At 40.2% G+C, this 14,472-nt stretch overlaps 2 protein-coding genes across 4 annotated transcripts; both read right to left on the bottom strand.

Annotated features, from left to right (window-relative positions):
- Positions 1 to 3,870: 3,870 nt before the first annotated feature.
- LOC135584645 (UDP-glucuronic acid decarboxylase 6-like) lies at positions 3,871 to 9,072 on the bottom strand. Of its 3 annotated transcripts, none has more exons than XM_065162413.1 (13): positions 8,872 to 9,072; positions 8,350 to 8,467; positions 7,925 to 8,011; positions 7,268 to 7,355; positions 6,370 to 6,461; positions 6,132 to 6,196; positions 5,949 to 6,037; positions 5,248 to 5,325; positions 5,014 to 5,107; positions 4,818 to 4,884; positions 4,669 to 4,732; positions 4,488 to 4,528; positions 3,871 to 4,314 (listed from the first exon to the last, which is right to left on the bottom strand). In XM_065162413.1, the coding sequence occupies exons 2-13, from the start codon at positions 8,437 to 8,439 to the stop codon at positions 4,123 to 4,125; spliced, it is 1,047 nt and encodes a 348-aa protein (XP_065018485.1). In that variant the 5' UTR covers positions 8,440 to 8,467; positions 8,872 to 9,072; the 3' UTR covers positions 3,871 to 4,122. The 3 variants fall into 3 exon arrangements, with proteins under 3 accessions (XP_065018485.1, XP_065018487.1, XP_065018486.1); XM_065162415.1 differs by lacking the exon at positions 8,872 to 9,072 and adding an exon at positions 8,667 to 8,784; XM_065162414.1 differs by lacking the exon at positions 8,872 to 9,072 and adding an exon at positions 8,583 to 8,666.
- A 2,723-nt stretch (positions 9,073 to 11,795) lies between these two features.
- On the bottom strand, positions 11,796 to 13,973 carry LOC135645942 (uncharacterized). Its single transcript, XM_065164877.1, has one exon. The coding sequence runs from the start codon at positions 13,488 to 13,490 to the stop codon at positions 11,904 to 11,906; it is 1,587 nt and encodes a 528-aa protein (XP_065020949.1). The 5' UTR covers positions 13,491 to 13,973; the 3' UTR covers positions 11,796 to 11,903.
- Between the last annotated feature and the right edge of the window lie 499 nt (positions 13,974 to 14,472).

Below are 14,472 nucleotides of genomic sequence, written 5' to 3'. Positions count from 1 at the left end.
CCGTGGGATAGGTGCTCCGTAATCGGCGTCCGACACGCGCCTGGTGGCAGCGCCTCTACCCACTGCGGACCAGGACGCCGCCGCTTCCGGTAGAAAGCGATGGCCGTTTGATGATATTTTAACGGTTGTCAGATGTGATCTTGATGGGAAGCGATAAGGCTTGGTCCCTACCGTCCGATTAATGATTGCTCTCCGACTGATGATGTGATGGTACGGGTTTCTGTCGAGACCTCATCCGGGGCCCATCGAGCGATAGCTTACGTGGATTTCAGTGTCACGTAGTGTTTGTGGGAGCCATGGAGCACTCTACCAAGACAATGTAGGATCGTTTATCCAATCGGATCCAGCTAGGATCCGACTAAGAATTGATACTCCTAATAAGTGCAGAAATCATAGCCCCTTAATGTAGCGTTAATCTTATTGTAGCCACATATATTTCCTATCACCATATGGTATTTTTTTCCCTTACATCACTCACGCAATTGGAGATAAGATCTCTATGAGAAGATGCTATATCATAGAGCCAACCTCAAATAATTAGCGTATTATAGTTTGTTGGTTGTTGTTATGGCCATTATTGTTGGAAATGATTATATGCGACTGATATCGAACGAATATTCATGAATAAAACGTATTTAGGAATTTAGAGCCAACCTAACTCATGACCCATCCAAAAGCCGACAAAACGGGAACGAAAGATGAATGGACGGCTGGAACGATCTTTGATATTAGAGCTGGGTTGATGATCATCTACTATCGTTGCTCATGAGGTACGGATTCGGGTTCCGATGCGGATAAAATAGCAGGTATTCTACCCGTAATCATTCATATTCTTGGGCTGAGTCTACAGTGAATGGCCCAACCCATGGAAGACCAGTTCGGCTCATCACCAACTAACATTCGTGAAGGGAGGGCGTTGCGGTTGCTTGGGGGATGAGGAGGCAAATAGCCACGGGCGGAGGGGAGAGCGACGAGGAAGTCCGATCGGTGGCCGGTGTTCTTGAGGCGGGGGTGAGACCGCAACTAGCCCTTCCTCATCGGATTCGCCATTATCGCCGGCCGGCCTCGCAGGTAATTTCATCCATCCTTCCTCTCCGATGCATCCAGTGGTTAGCAGATCTTCTTACTTAGATGCCTAGAAACGATCCAACTTGTGATGTGATCTGATTGAACGGTAGCTAATGCGAATGATGCGTGAGTTGAGATCAGACCTTGACATAGATTCACATCAGATGGAATGTAGTATTAGGTCGAATTCTTGCAAGATTAAGCTTTAGTAGAGATACTCGCGGTAAGGATGCTCGATCCGCAGTCGAGCATTTCCATTCATCCATTGTACTACAATGTTTCGGATGCCTTGTGTCCTTATTCTGACTGTAGGACGCTCATTAGTGGGATGACGGCGACAATGGTTTCTTCGAGCTCATCTCTTTTCCTAACAAGCTAAATTGCCCCACGGAATGGGCTTGGCTTATCCATTTCAAAGACTTCGATACATGACCAAAGTTTTCCTCTCCATTTGAGGCTTGCAGTTTTCTTGTCATGTGGCCCATTATTAGTTTGTAATGAGAAAGAGTTGATAGGTTCATGAATCCTTCTGTTCACCAGCTTTTTGCATCACTATGCCTTTCACCTTCATATTTTACATTTTGTACTTCAAGAGTTTCGATAGATTTTGCTCCTATTGTATTTTACAATGGACTGATCCTGAGTTGGAGAAGAAATGGAATTGAGTGAGTTACAACAACTGGTCAGGCTAACATTTTTTCTTTTTTGGTGGCAAATCAACCATTCTATCTGGTTCTGAAGCTTTAAGCATTTTATCTGTTGTTGGTCTTCCTCATCTGAAGTTGTTCATTTCTTTGTCTTGTGTTTGTATCAATTATGTGCAGTCTTGTCTCTGTCTTTATAACTCTCTATATTTATCTATTTTGTTTATCTTGGTCCACCAAACTGGTTGCTGTGGTCAAAGACTCAAATTAGAGTGCACCTTCAAGGGTAGAGCTGGTCTCTTAATGCTGAAGGGTGGTGTTGTAGGACCAGTTAATTGATAGCCACTGGATCTTGTCTGCTCTTTTACTGGATCAGATATAACAAATGAAGCCTTTAATGGGTTGACACTAGAAGGGATATATTCTAATAATGATTGTGCATTATGCTTGTTTGTGACATGGTTTATAATTGAGAACTTGTTCTGCAACCAACTGTGGCTTTGCAGTCTTGAATAACTATTACATTTATGCGACCACGCATGCATGAGTGTGATAAACGAGGGAGTTAATAAAAGATTGAGTTGTTTCAGTGAATGAAACGATTAACCTTTCAACCTTATCTATCTTCTGAGTGATTCAAAACATCATTTGGAGGAATACAAGTGTGGGCTATCAGTTTGACATTTTTTTGTGGTACCTTTTTCTTTTGGAGCATGCGATTTATTACATTTTCCTGATCTTTAGGCATGTTTACAGGTTTAGTCTGCTTCTGCTTAATTAGCATCTAAGTTTAACTTGATTGGTTCACATCTAAGGTATATCTGTACTGGGCTTAGAATATATCATGAAGGTAGAAGTTAACAGTTATTTGTTCTTTAACTTGAAAAGTATTCTGCTGGCCAGCCTTTTTCAATTCCCAAGCAAATATCAAATGAAGCTCCAACAATCAACATTTTGTCCATGTATCTTACTGCATAGCCTGAATCTTATACTCGGAAAAAGACTGCTATCCTTTTTATAGCTTTTAGAAGTGTCTCTAGTTGATGTCTCTTTCTAATTTTTAATGGAGATGTTTTTTTATGCCACTCTTTGCTTGCTTCTCTCAAAGTGCTGATTCACAAGTGTCAAATTACCTGTTACCCCTCCTTAAGCTGGAGACCATCTACTGTTGACCTCTAAGATTAGAAGGGGCCCCTCTACCAAATATTTTGCTTATTCGAACTCTTCCCTTCAAAGCAAGTCTCGTGTTTCTTCTTTTCATAGGTTTGGAGGGTTCATGAATCTTAACTTTCCTTGTCGTCAGCATGCCATTCCCACACTCGACAGTTTCCTCTTGACTTTTGTGCGTCATCTAGCAAAGAAATGGATTGATTTGATTATGGGAAGCCTTCTTGAAGCTATTACCTATGTTACATCAATCTGGAAGCTAACAAGTTATGGTGGACCTAGAAGTGAGAATAAACTGAACCTAACAGAGCCTGTCAAATAACTATTATGGCTAAACCTGTAGGCTCAAATGAGAGACTTTTACATGGAGACTTACACTATTTACTTTGAACAGAGCTTTTAATTTGGTGATTCAATTGCAAGCCTTTGGTATGTCATGACGTGTAGCCTAAGTACCTTGAATTTGATTTCCTCTGGTCCTTGCGTTGATCATGAAATCCACATGTAACTATTTCAAGACCAAATGAATGGATGTCTTAATCTGACATCAGTGAATAAACCTTGCCAAACAGTGGCTTTCTCGTGGAAGGATCCAGCGGTCAGCCTTCCGCTGGATTAGCTTTCACTAACACAAACATGGACCAAATGCTACTCAACTCTAGAAATGTTGATCTAGTACAACACGACTACATAGACTAGGATTAGAACGGCTAATTACATATTAGTTTATATAATTAATTATCTTTAATATTTCGTTTCTATACTTACAAAATAAAATATTTAATTTCATTTTTCCTACATCGTCGTTGATCATAAGGATCATAAAAATAATTAATTATAAGAGATAATATATAATTAGCCTGCATAAAAATAATTAATTATAAGAGATAATATATAATTAGCCCGGATTAGAAACATGGATCAGGATCTGCGACCTCATCAGCCTGTATATAAAATTCATGGGTACTAAAGAGGTTCAAGACACATGCCATGCATCAAACAGATTAGCTTCTTAGGAAGGCAGAAATAACCAAAGAAATACATCAGTGTATTACTGTTCTCGATACATACTTGCATGAACATTCATCATATACTTGGTTCATTTTTGTCTTTGAAGGTACTATAAGTATTTCAACCGTTCTTGATATTTACCAAGTAATTGGATAGACACGACAGATTGGCTTATTCCGATAAGATGCACAAATGCCGTGGAGATGCAACTTCTTTGGAAATAGACTTGGGACTAATTGATATGCTTCTTTGATACACCCAGCCGCTGCCGGAAGTCATCCTCCATAAGCGGTAGGCCTTCCCGAAGAGTAATCTTAGGCTCCCATCCAAGTAGTTCCTTGGCCTTTGTGATGTTTGGCTTCCTCTGTCTGGGGTCATCAGGTGTGTTCTCCACAATCTTCACAGGCACTGCTGGGTCGATCAGCTGATAAATAAATCAAATGGGATGAGATAACAGTTCGAGATAGAAACACTGTCGAGCAACATCAAGATTAGGAATTTCTGCAAAGTGGTCATGGCAAAGTCACTGCAGGGATGATAGCAGGCTTTATGGAACTATTGATCCATGCTATTGCCATTTTCAAGAATGTTACTGACCTCCTTGACGGCCTCGGCCAGCTCCATCATCGTAAATTCACCTGCAGCATATACAATGCAATTAGACAGAGGAAATTAAACATCATACCACACTCTCTAGTACCAACAAGCCCCAGACTGCTGCTTCCATTAGGAGACCAAAACACCATGCGAAATAGAACAAAGGAAATTTAAGAGTTACCTGGGTTCCCTATGTTAATAGGACCGGTGTTCTCTCCTTCCATCAGCCGGATAAGTCCGTCAACCTTCAGTTTTTTAAAAGATTATATAATCAAACAACCAGGTTGTGATCAATATTTCGGTGATGAATTCTAAACATAGGATGTGTACCATGTCAGAAACATAACAGAAGCTTCGAGTTTGTGTTCCTGGTGATTGAACCGTTAGTGGCTCACCTCTGTTGGCAACAGAGTAGAAGGAATTAGCAAAATGATGATTAAAGACGAGACAATCAATGACACTGAAAAGTGACTATATATTGATTCAAAAGAATGCATAACAGACATCAAGAATGCAAGCATAATACCGAATTGCTTGAGCGATGAAGTTACTAACTACACGGCCATCATCAATGTTCATGCGTGGTCCATATGTATTGAAGATTCTAGCGATTCGAATTTCTGACAAGAGTATACATCAAAAGAAGGTAAAATACTTTAGCGAAAGTACCAGGATTATTTCAACCGGATCACTATTTAGCCTATCTAATGAACAACCCCCTCCTCCCAGCCAAAAAAAAAAGAAGTTACATTTGGCATACCTATGCCATGCTGCCTGTGATAATCAAACATCAGTGTCTCTGCCACACGTTTCCCCTCGTCATAGCAACTCCTGACTCCTGTGGGAAAAAAGCCAGGAATTATAACAATTATAACACAATTGCAATGATCGATAACTCAAATGGACTCTTATCTATACTCGTGTTCTAGTGCTTTTAACAGCTAGAATACAGTAACACTACATGGAAAAATGAAGTTAAAAGTACTGTTTTAAGCATGGAAGCAAAGGGTACAGGACAATGCTTAACCACAGTTTGCTCAACGGCTCCTACACATGATAATTCACATATGAGAAACACCACTATACATGTGTATTATGTATGTTCCAATTCATATGCAAATTAGAAACAACCAAGGCCAATCCATATGTTAAAATAATTATATGAAAATTATAATGGACTTAAGTTAGGAAGTCCAAGTGTGCCCCACATATCAAGTTTATTCTGGCATTTATCCACTACAAGTTGCAAAGTTATATTTGGGAATTGAGATACACTAAAACGTGTCAGAAGTCTGACTGAAACAAATGCTCATTTGAGCAAATTGGTGGATAATCCAAGTGTAAGAGGAGAATGTAATGCATATGATTGCTGTAGGAGACAAACAGACAAAATAAAGATGATAAATAGAAGCATAGAGAGTAGAAATCAGATCAGAAAATCCATAGATGTGTATGGCACACCTATTGGGTTAACATTGCCCCAATACTCTTCCTTCTGAGGATGCTCCAGAGGATCACCATATACCTCTGAGGTTGATGTCAACAAGATCCTGTAAGATAAAAAGATACATGGATAACTAAAACATGTCACCACAGACAAAGAGCATGACATCGAAAAAGAAATAACGAACAGCATAAATCCACCTTGCTCCAACCCTTTTGGCAAGCCCCAACATGTTTAAGGTGCCAATAACATTTGTCTTTATTGTCTGGTAAAAATCAAATGCTGATGTTATCACTTAAAGTTCAGTATGTATGACATATGAATAGACAAGCAATCAAACTGATACAATAATCATGTAAGGTACGGTAAAACAAGCGATATGAGGAGGTTCTGTCCTCAAAAGCAGCTTTCCTCGCATTCCATGGTAATGATACAAACCTTAACAGGGTTGTACTTGTAAAAAATGGGAGAAGCTGGGCAAGCAAGATGATAGATCTGATCAACCTCGACCAACAATTTCTCCGTAACATCTGGAAATAAGTGAAGCACAGAGGCAAATAATAAACATATGAATAGCACATGAAGAAAACATGTCAAAGATAGTATCAGCTATAGTTAAACCAGGTGAAGAACATGATTAACAAGAGCTTACTTAATATTTTTATGAAGATTAAGGATAAACAAATCTTATAAGGAGGTGACTAATCAGAGTGTTTTGCACATTAACATGATGTTGAGGTTCTCCCCCATAGACTTGGAGATAGTTTTTCCACCAAGAGATGCTAAAACATACTAATTGATCAATAATTTTCTCCCAAAATTTTGTTTACTTAAAGTTCCTATCAAGCTTAGATCCTTGAACTGCAATGTTCTAAGACAACGCTTTATAGATCATCTGACAATGTCAGTCTCTCTAATCTTTATGTATTTATTAGACCAAAGAAATAAAAAAAATACATATTTAAACCATTAAAGTTTATAGATCAAATGTTCACTTCTTGCTATTTGTTATCAACTACTATGTGTACAAAATCAGAACAAAAATGTGATGAGTTTATAACACTACCAAAAACAACTAAGTTGAAATATTATCTATGCAGGTAAATCAATCTTTATCACGCAACACTGCCCTATTGTAGTATAGTCTTTTAAAAATCAATAACCCAGTCTAATATTCAAGTGCAATGGAAAAAGGTGAATCTAAAGGTGTCGTATCATGTACATCATCCTTGAAATTTCCATCAAGAGAAAACTGAAGATTTTAATCCAACATAGACATAAAACAGTGACAGAAATTAATAACTGACACATTCATAGATAATTGTAAAGAAGATACCATGTCTAATAAGCTCAAATCTTGGATGCCCAATCCATTTTTTAAGGTTGTCTTTGGAGCCAGTGAAGTAGTTATCCACAACAATAACCTGGAGATTTCAGATATAAGGGAACACATAACTTGAAACTTATTTGTCAGATATGAACATTAATTCATATGGTCGATATATCTGTTTTATTTAATATGAATACATGTACATATACATGTACATGTACATGTACATGTATATACATATATATATATACATATATATACTACATATATATATTACATACACACACACACACACACACACACACACACATTGTGGGTAACATTTTATTGAAAAATCAACTTCATGAAGAAATGATAATCGGATCTCTTCCACAATTTGTGGAAGCCAATCAGGTCGGGGAGGTGCCTGGTTCTAGAATCATTGGAAAGGATCAAAGAAGTAAATAGATTTTATAACTGTGCAGTTTTGTCTATGTCTCACGTCATGCATCCTACTATCAATAGCAATGGAACATATTGATGATTTAGATTAGTTACTTCAGAAAAGCAGCATGCATATCATGCCAAATGTAGACTTTAGCAAATGAATATTGATCTACGAAGCTATCAGTGAGTGATCGGGCATATTAGATGTACAACATAATCACATCCTCTGATTCATACCTCATTCTTCTCATTTTCCATCAACTTGTCAACAAGATGGGATCCAATGAATCCTGCCCCTCCAGTAACCAGAATTCGCAGATTGGGCTGCAATGAAGACAAGGTTTCAGCAAAAGCATGATAAGCAGACAACATCCACAAACAAATTTCTGAAACAGAGATGAAATGATTGTAGAATTCAAAGATCACGAGTAGATCTGAACTATAAGCAATAATGACTTTTCATGTACATCACTAGATCTGAACAATGTGCACCAGTCCATGATAGTGGACTGAAAAGAAATGTAGCTCTTCTACCAAACCCGGACATTTTACTAGTTCCAAGTCCAGTATATGCTGTACATGATGATGAACTGAAAGAAGCCACAGCTCTGGTAGCAGGATCCATATGATCACAAACATGAAAATACACATCAGTCTTTCACCTGAAAAAATTTGGAAAACCGGAGTGGCGAAGGAGTCGGAGGCGGCCTCGTGATGGTATGCTGCTCGCCATTGGCAGTCTCCTTCGCCATTGCTCGGATCTCGCAAGAGAGCACCGATCTGCACCATTTGGTTAAAAATCCTCAGTACCCCAAGATCTCACACACAATCTTAGCAAAACTTAGTAAATCGTAACACATTTGAATCATAGATTCGAACGTTAATCGAAAATTACAGCAAAAAATCCCTAATCTTCTCCTTTCAATTCGACCAACAAGCTAAGCGGTGAAGAAACAGTTTGGATCAGAGGGATCTTTACGTAGTTGTAAATGAACGAAGATCACCAAATCAAAGACTGATGCAGTAAAAGAGGAACTCAGTTGGAAGCAAAGAATCGATTCTTCGAATATAAGCAAAGTTGACGAGAGCGAAGCGCCACCGGATCCGGGATCACAAATCTAGATCTCGAAACCATCGGCCCAGCGATTAAAAGATCCGGTCATTTTGATATCGAGAAGAAGTACCTTGTACGAATCGAGTCAAGGAAACGAGACTAGTCGAGGTCAGAGATCGATCAAGATGAAGCCGCTCGAGGTCGGAGATCGGAGAGCAGAGCGTGAGATGGGCGTCGTATATAACGAGTAGTGGGATCGGCAAAATAAGCCGAAACTGAGCTGGCGCTCCGTCGTATGAAACGGCCGAGAAGAGTCACCGACTCAACGAAGCGGCCTAGTCATCAGATGTGGTAATGGCACTTCCTTATTGGTCTAGTTTGTGGGCCGGCGAATTCTGACCAATGGAAAACCTTTTTTTTTCCTGCTTCGTGCTTGATGCCGTGCGGGCTTGTTGATACTTCGGCTTACCCTTTTCCAGTTAAAACGGCAAGGCAAATAAAAATAATAGCAAACTAAATCCAGCGTGACCCTATGCTGCGTCGCGAATAAAACAACCGGGTAACGAAGGCGGTGAGCGAAAGGTATCGCTCCATCGGTTGGTGCACCGCATTTCGAGAGGTCGGTGGATCCCATAGTGGGGTCGGGGCCCACATGGGCTCCACATTTAACAAGCGGTCAATTTGAAGGAGTAGATGCGAGCCTGATCGTGCGCGTCAGCATGGAGATTGATCGCATCGCTCGATCGGGTTCACTCGAGTTCGGTTCAGCCCGAACTAATTAGTCTTGGGTAAGCAGGCCCGATTTGATCAACTACGGAGTCAGGATTTGACTCCCTGTCCTCAAACAGGGTTCAGCTTTCCTCCACCGAGGCCCACTTCCACATACCACGTTTGCTTCCTTTTAATGCGGACGCAGGTCCCAAGAAGAACGCGGATCCTGTCTGGCCTGGACAGCGATCCACAACCTCTCTTCGTCAGCAGACGTGGAAGCTGAGACGACCTTGCATGGCTGCCACGTTTGCTTCCGTCCACGAACTCCTTCCGTTTTGACTTTTCTATCATTATAAAAATAAAATATTTAATCTTATTTCTCCTCTCAATGAAATATATCACGTCTATTTTTACATACATAAATATCGTTAAAAATATAATTTTATTATTCTTAAAAAGATAATTTCTATAAAAGCTTACCTATGCTTTGGAATGCCTACCCAATAGTAACATTACTGGCAAGACGAAATCAGGATAACAAAACAAGAGAAATAAGATAATATAGGAGATAAAGAATCATCATCGACAAGACGAAATCAGGATAACAAAACAAGAGAAATAAGATAATATAGGAGATAAGAATCATCATCGGCAAGACGAAATCAGGATAACAAAACAAGAGAAATAAGATAATATAGGAGATAAGAATCATCATCGACGTTGTTGTTGGATAGATATAACAAAACTTTCACAGGATAACGATCCTTCTATAAAATTAATATTTTTTGAATGATGAAAATAATAAAATTATTTTTGTATCTATCTTTTTAACAGTAAAATCGATGATATGAGAAGAAATAAGATTAAATATTTTATCTCTGTAATTATAAAAATATCAATATAATTTTTAAAATTATAAAAATCAAAATAATAAAGATAACTAACTATAAGAGATATAATTAGTCCTGTTTTCCAACTCTAATTTTCTATTTTATGATTAGAAATATACTCAAATGAGATAGTAAGTTTACAAATTTAATATATACAAGATTTCATGTCACTCATCAACCCATATATCATTTTTCATGATTACAATCATATGCTGCAATGCCTCGAATTATAATATAATCATAAATTGATCATACAATTTAACTCAGCCTATATCAGAAAATCAAAACATGCATATCATAAATGATTTTTAATCATGTATCAACAACATGTATGCATTTTATTGAATGAAACGCAATCACAAGAATAAGAAACGAAAGTAGAAGGTGAGAGACATTCCTCTTTCTTTTCCTCTCCCTCTCTCTCTCTTCTTTGTTTACTGCTTTCCTTTTTCTTCTTTTCCTTTTCCTTCAACTTTCTTTCTCTTCTCCTCTTTTTCCTTTCTCTCGCTTCTATTTTCTTCCTTTTTCTTCTTTTCCTTTTTTTTTTCCCTTCAACTTTCTCTCCTCTTCTCTTTTTCCTCTCTTTTCTCTCTTCTTCTTATATCATAACCTCTGGTTTCTCCTCTTCTCAAATTTTGCACTCAAAATGGATTTCCATACCACAACTGTGTTCAACAACACTACAAATTTGTACTGATCAACCTATGCATGCTAGAAGAAGGGACTTCACAGTGAACAAGGTTTCCACCACTTGTTTCCTCCATAAACACATTGCGAAGGCCCCATCTTTAAATCTAAGAAGCATACTTCAACATGTTTCTGTACTATAATGAATAATTTCCACATGATCAAGTATAAGATCTATGTCATCCAGCAATGCTGCTACTAAGAGATGGAAGTACAGGTGGGATGATTAGCAAAAAGTAAGAAGCTGATTACATGAAGGGTGACTTATGAAGTCCTTTTATGGGGTAATCAAGGTTGACTTCGGAGCTCATGCTTAGCTTAAGAAATCTATCCAACATAGAGTACAAATTCATTAAGTGCCATGACTTGCAAAAACGAATGCAGAAGGCCCATCTATTTGAACACAGCATACAAAATTATATGTACAAATTATGAGAAAAAAATATCTAATGTAAAGTGATCTCAACAAGTTGTACCATTTGAAGGTATATACTAAAATATTCTTTTGCTTCTTAATCCAAAAGAGCTACATACTGGGACTGAGGTGCCAATTCACAGATGAACCATAAAGACAAATGGTTATGCCTATAAGAGAGAGAGAAAGAATTTTGTAACTCTTAACTCAATTCCAATGTCAAAATAAACTTGAGAAGGCAAATGAAGTAAAGAGAATCTATGCCATCTTTCCTTAACTTCCCAGTTTATGTGCTGATTGAACATCACAAAACACCAAGTTAGTAAAACAAATTTGCAAGAGAAGTTCACATGACAAAGATAAACTTTCATTTCATAATTTCCTTTTTATGATACAGAGTTAGTAAACAATGGAAAATTAACCATGGAAACCAACCAATACATACTAAATTACTGCCTATTATGTCAACATAAGCTCATTGGCACCTAGATGAGGAGGGCGCCTACATACCCGTACCTCGTGTTCTTCTGGTCCAGCGCTATGTTTAGGTACCATTATCTCTAAAACAGTTCCAGACTCATCATAGTAAGCTTCCAGCTTGGCATCTTCAGGAATTCGTGTAGCTAGTGGTATTTCTCTCACAAATTCTCCTGGAGGGCAATGCTCCGGGGAAGGATCCGTGAGCCTGAATGTTCTATCGTGTCGCTTTATATAAGGCATCCGAGCAGTACTGACACATGATATCTTTACTATTCCATGTGTGAGAGTGTTTTTCCAGGATACCTTCACCCGCTGCTGATCAGAGAAAGGCAAGCTCACCATGATCAAGTACCCTTCTTCGTCCTCATATATTGTCTTTGCAGCGGTCACCGGCCCACATGCGTGTCTCATTACACCAGTAAACTCATTCACCCAGGATGGCTCGGCTGGATGAACTTCCATATCTTGAGGTCTATCTGAATAAGGATTGCCGGACATACAAATATCCTCGTTCGCCCCATGGGAAAAGAAATCCTTCCTGCGTTTGTTGTACACTGGAGAAAGATCCATACAATCTACACCTGCGTGATTTGATGGCTGTGTTGAAAGATTAAGACCTGAACCATTTAGCAATTTCCTCGAATTGGGATGTGATGCGCTCTTCAGAGGTGGTGGAGGTCTCTCGAGCTCAAAATCTGTGCTCGGAAGATTCCTCCATGACTCAAAATCACAGGCCTCTGGTGGGATCAAGAAGCTCAGATCCCTGCCGGTGAGCTCCATCCATTTCTTCCGATCGGCCTCTGCAACCACCGAGAGGTTCGGTGACCTCACTATTTCGATCCCGTGGACGCACTGTGGGTTGGACAGCCCCCTGTATTGCTTCCTCTGCATCCGATGAGATCGCATAAATCCCTTATCAACACTGAAGGGGAACTGGGGCTCCCCTTGGCGTGAGTGCCCGTTCATGTAGCTCCGCAGCTGCATCTTTCCCAGGGCGTTCTCCGGCCGCTCCTTGAAGACCCACATGTACATGTTCTCCATGTCGTGCTGGACAAGGAACACATCGAGACGCAGGTCGGACTTGTCGAAACCTGAGACACCATTCGGGTCGCGGATGATCTTGCTCTTGGATTTCTCCACAAGCGCAGGCTTGAAATAGAAATTGAAGAAGAACCACGCGCCCCATATGCTGTCCCCTCGCTTGGCGCATTTACGGGCCCCTGCGGCGCCACCGACGCACCCGCCTGCCTTGGGGAGGTGGAGGACGGCATCATGGTCGTAGATCTGGGGGCCGAGGCCGACTTCCAATACGTCCATGGGGTCATGGTCCCAAGGCTGCTGCGGAGGGGACTGGTCGACCAAGAGCGGGAGATTGATGTCGGGCGCACCGGAGAGGACGGTCTCCCGGCGCTGCTGGATGATGGAGAGCTCGTGGTCGCAGTCATTGTGGGCGGAGACGGCCACCGCCGGCGGGCCGGCGGGGTCCATGGAGAGGAGGGTGGATGGTTGGGGAGGGTGGTGGTGGTGGTTCTCCATGGACAGGGTGGTGAGGATGGACTCACCCATGCCGTGATCTCGCTCGTCCCTCTCCGTCTCTTCCTTCTTCTTCTTGATCACCTCCTCACCTCTTCCGATCCTATCTATTTGGTGGTGGGGATCGAGATCCACAAGACCCAATACAAGCACCCCATAAAGAAAGCCTCACATTTCTCCAAATCCCTTAACAAACCGAATCAAATTCTTTGCCTTTGCCTCCAAAAGATCCAAACTCGAAACAATTTCTCCCACCAGAAACAAGAGAGGCGAAGGGGCGAACCAAAGAGGAGGGAGGAAAAGGGGCCGCAGCGAATAAAACCCTCGTTCTGACGCTGGGAACGAAGGGGTTGGAGAGATCTCCCTTAGACGATTACCTTATGGGGCTCAAAGGAGAAGGAGAGCAGCGTTCGAGACGTGGGGAAATAAGTCAAGCCTCGAGGCTTCCGCAGGGGTCGCAGCCGCCATCCGTGGAGTGGGTCGGCGAGGAATAACGGACACGGTGAGAAGGAGGAGCACGAAACGGTGACGGGGCCGTTTAAGAAACCGGCGCAGCGGTCGCAGCCTCCACCGGATGAGACCCGGTATCGACGTTAGTTGACGGTAACGGCAATCCTCTTTTTCTTTTTTTTTGTGTGTGGCGAATTATGATTTAATTTGTGTTGCTTAAAATTTCTTTTTCTCTTTTTGTGGTGAGTTATGATTGGACTTTTTTTGTCTTTCATCTGCGCGTGTGATCGATCGAGTTCATTTCGATTCCATGGTCAACAAGGAAAGGTTGACGAAAAAGACAAGCTTATCTTTCTTTCAATAAATTAGAGAAGAATTTTCAACGAGTATTATTCTGATCTCAGTCAATTGATTCACATTTGATTCGATAAATAAATTATTAGATTTGGTTCACTATCAAATTCCAATTTTCATTCATTTTAGATAACAAATAGTCGATCATAGTATATATAATTTTAAAAAAAGTATTTATATTTTGAGTATTTTTCAAAGGGTACCCCTTTTT

Source organism: Musa acuminata, chromosome BXJ3-8, assembly GCF_036884655.1.
Source record: "Musa acuminata AAA Group cultivar baxijiao chromosome BXJ3-8, Cavendish_Baxijiao_AAA, whole genome shotgun sequence".
Taxonomy (NCBI): Eukaryota; Viridiplantae; Streptophyta; class Magnoliopsida; order Zingiberales; family Musaceae; genus Musa; species Musa acuminata.
This window is presented reverse-complemented; position numbering and strand designations above follow the sequence as displayed.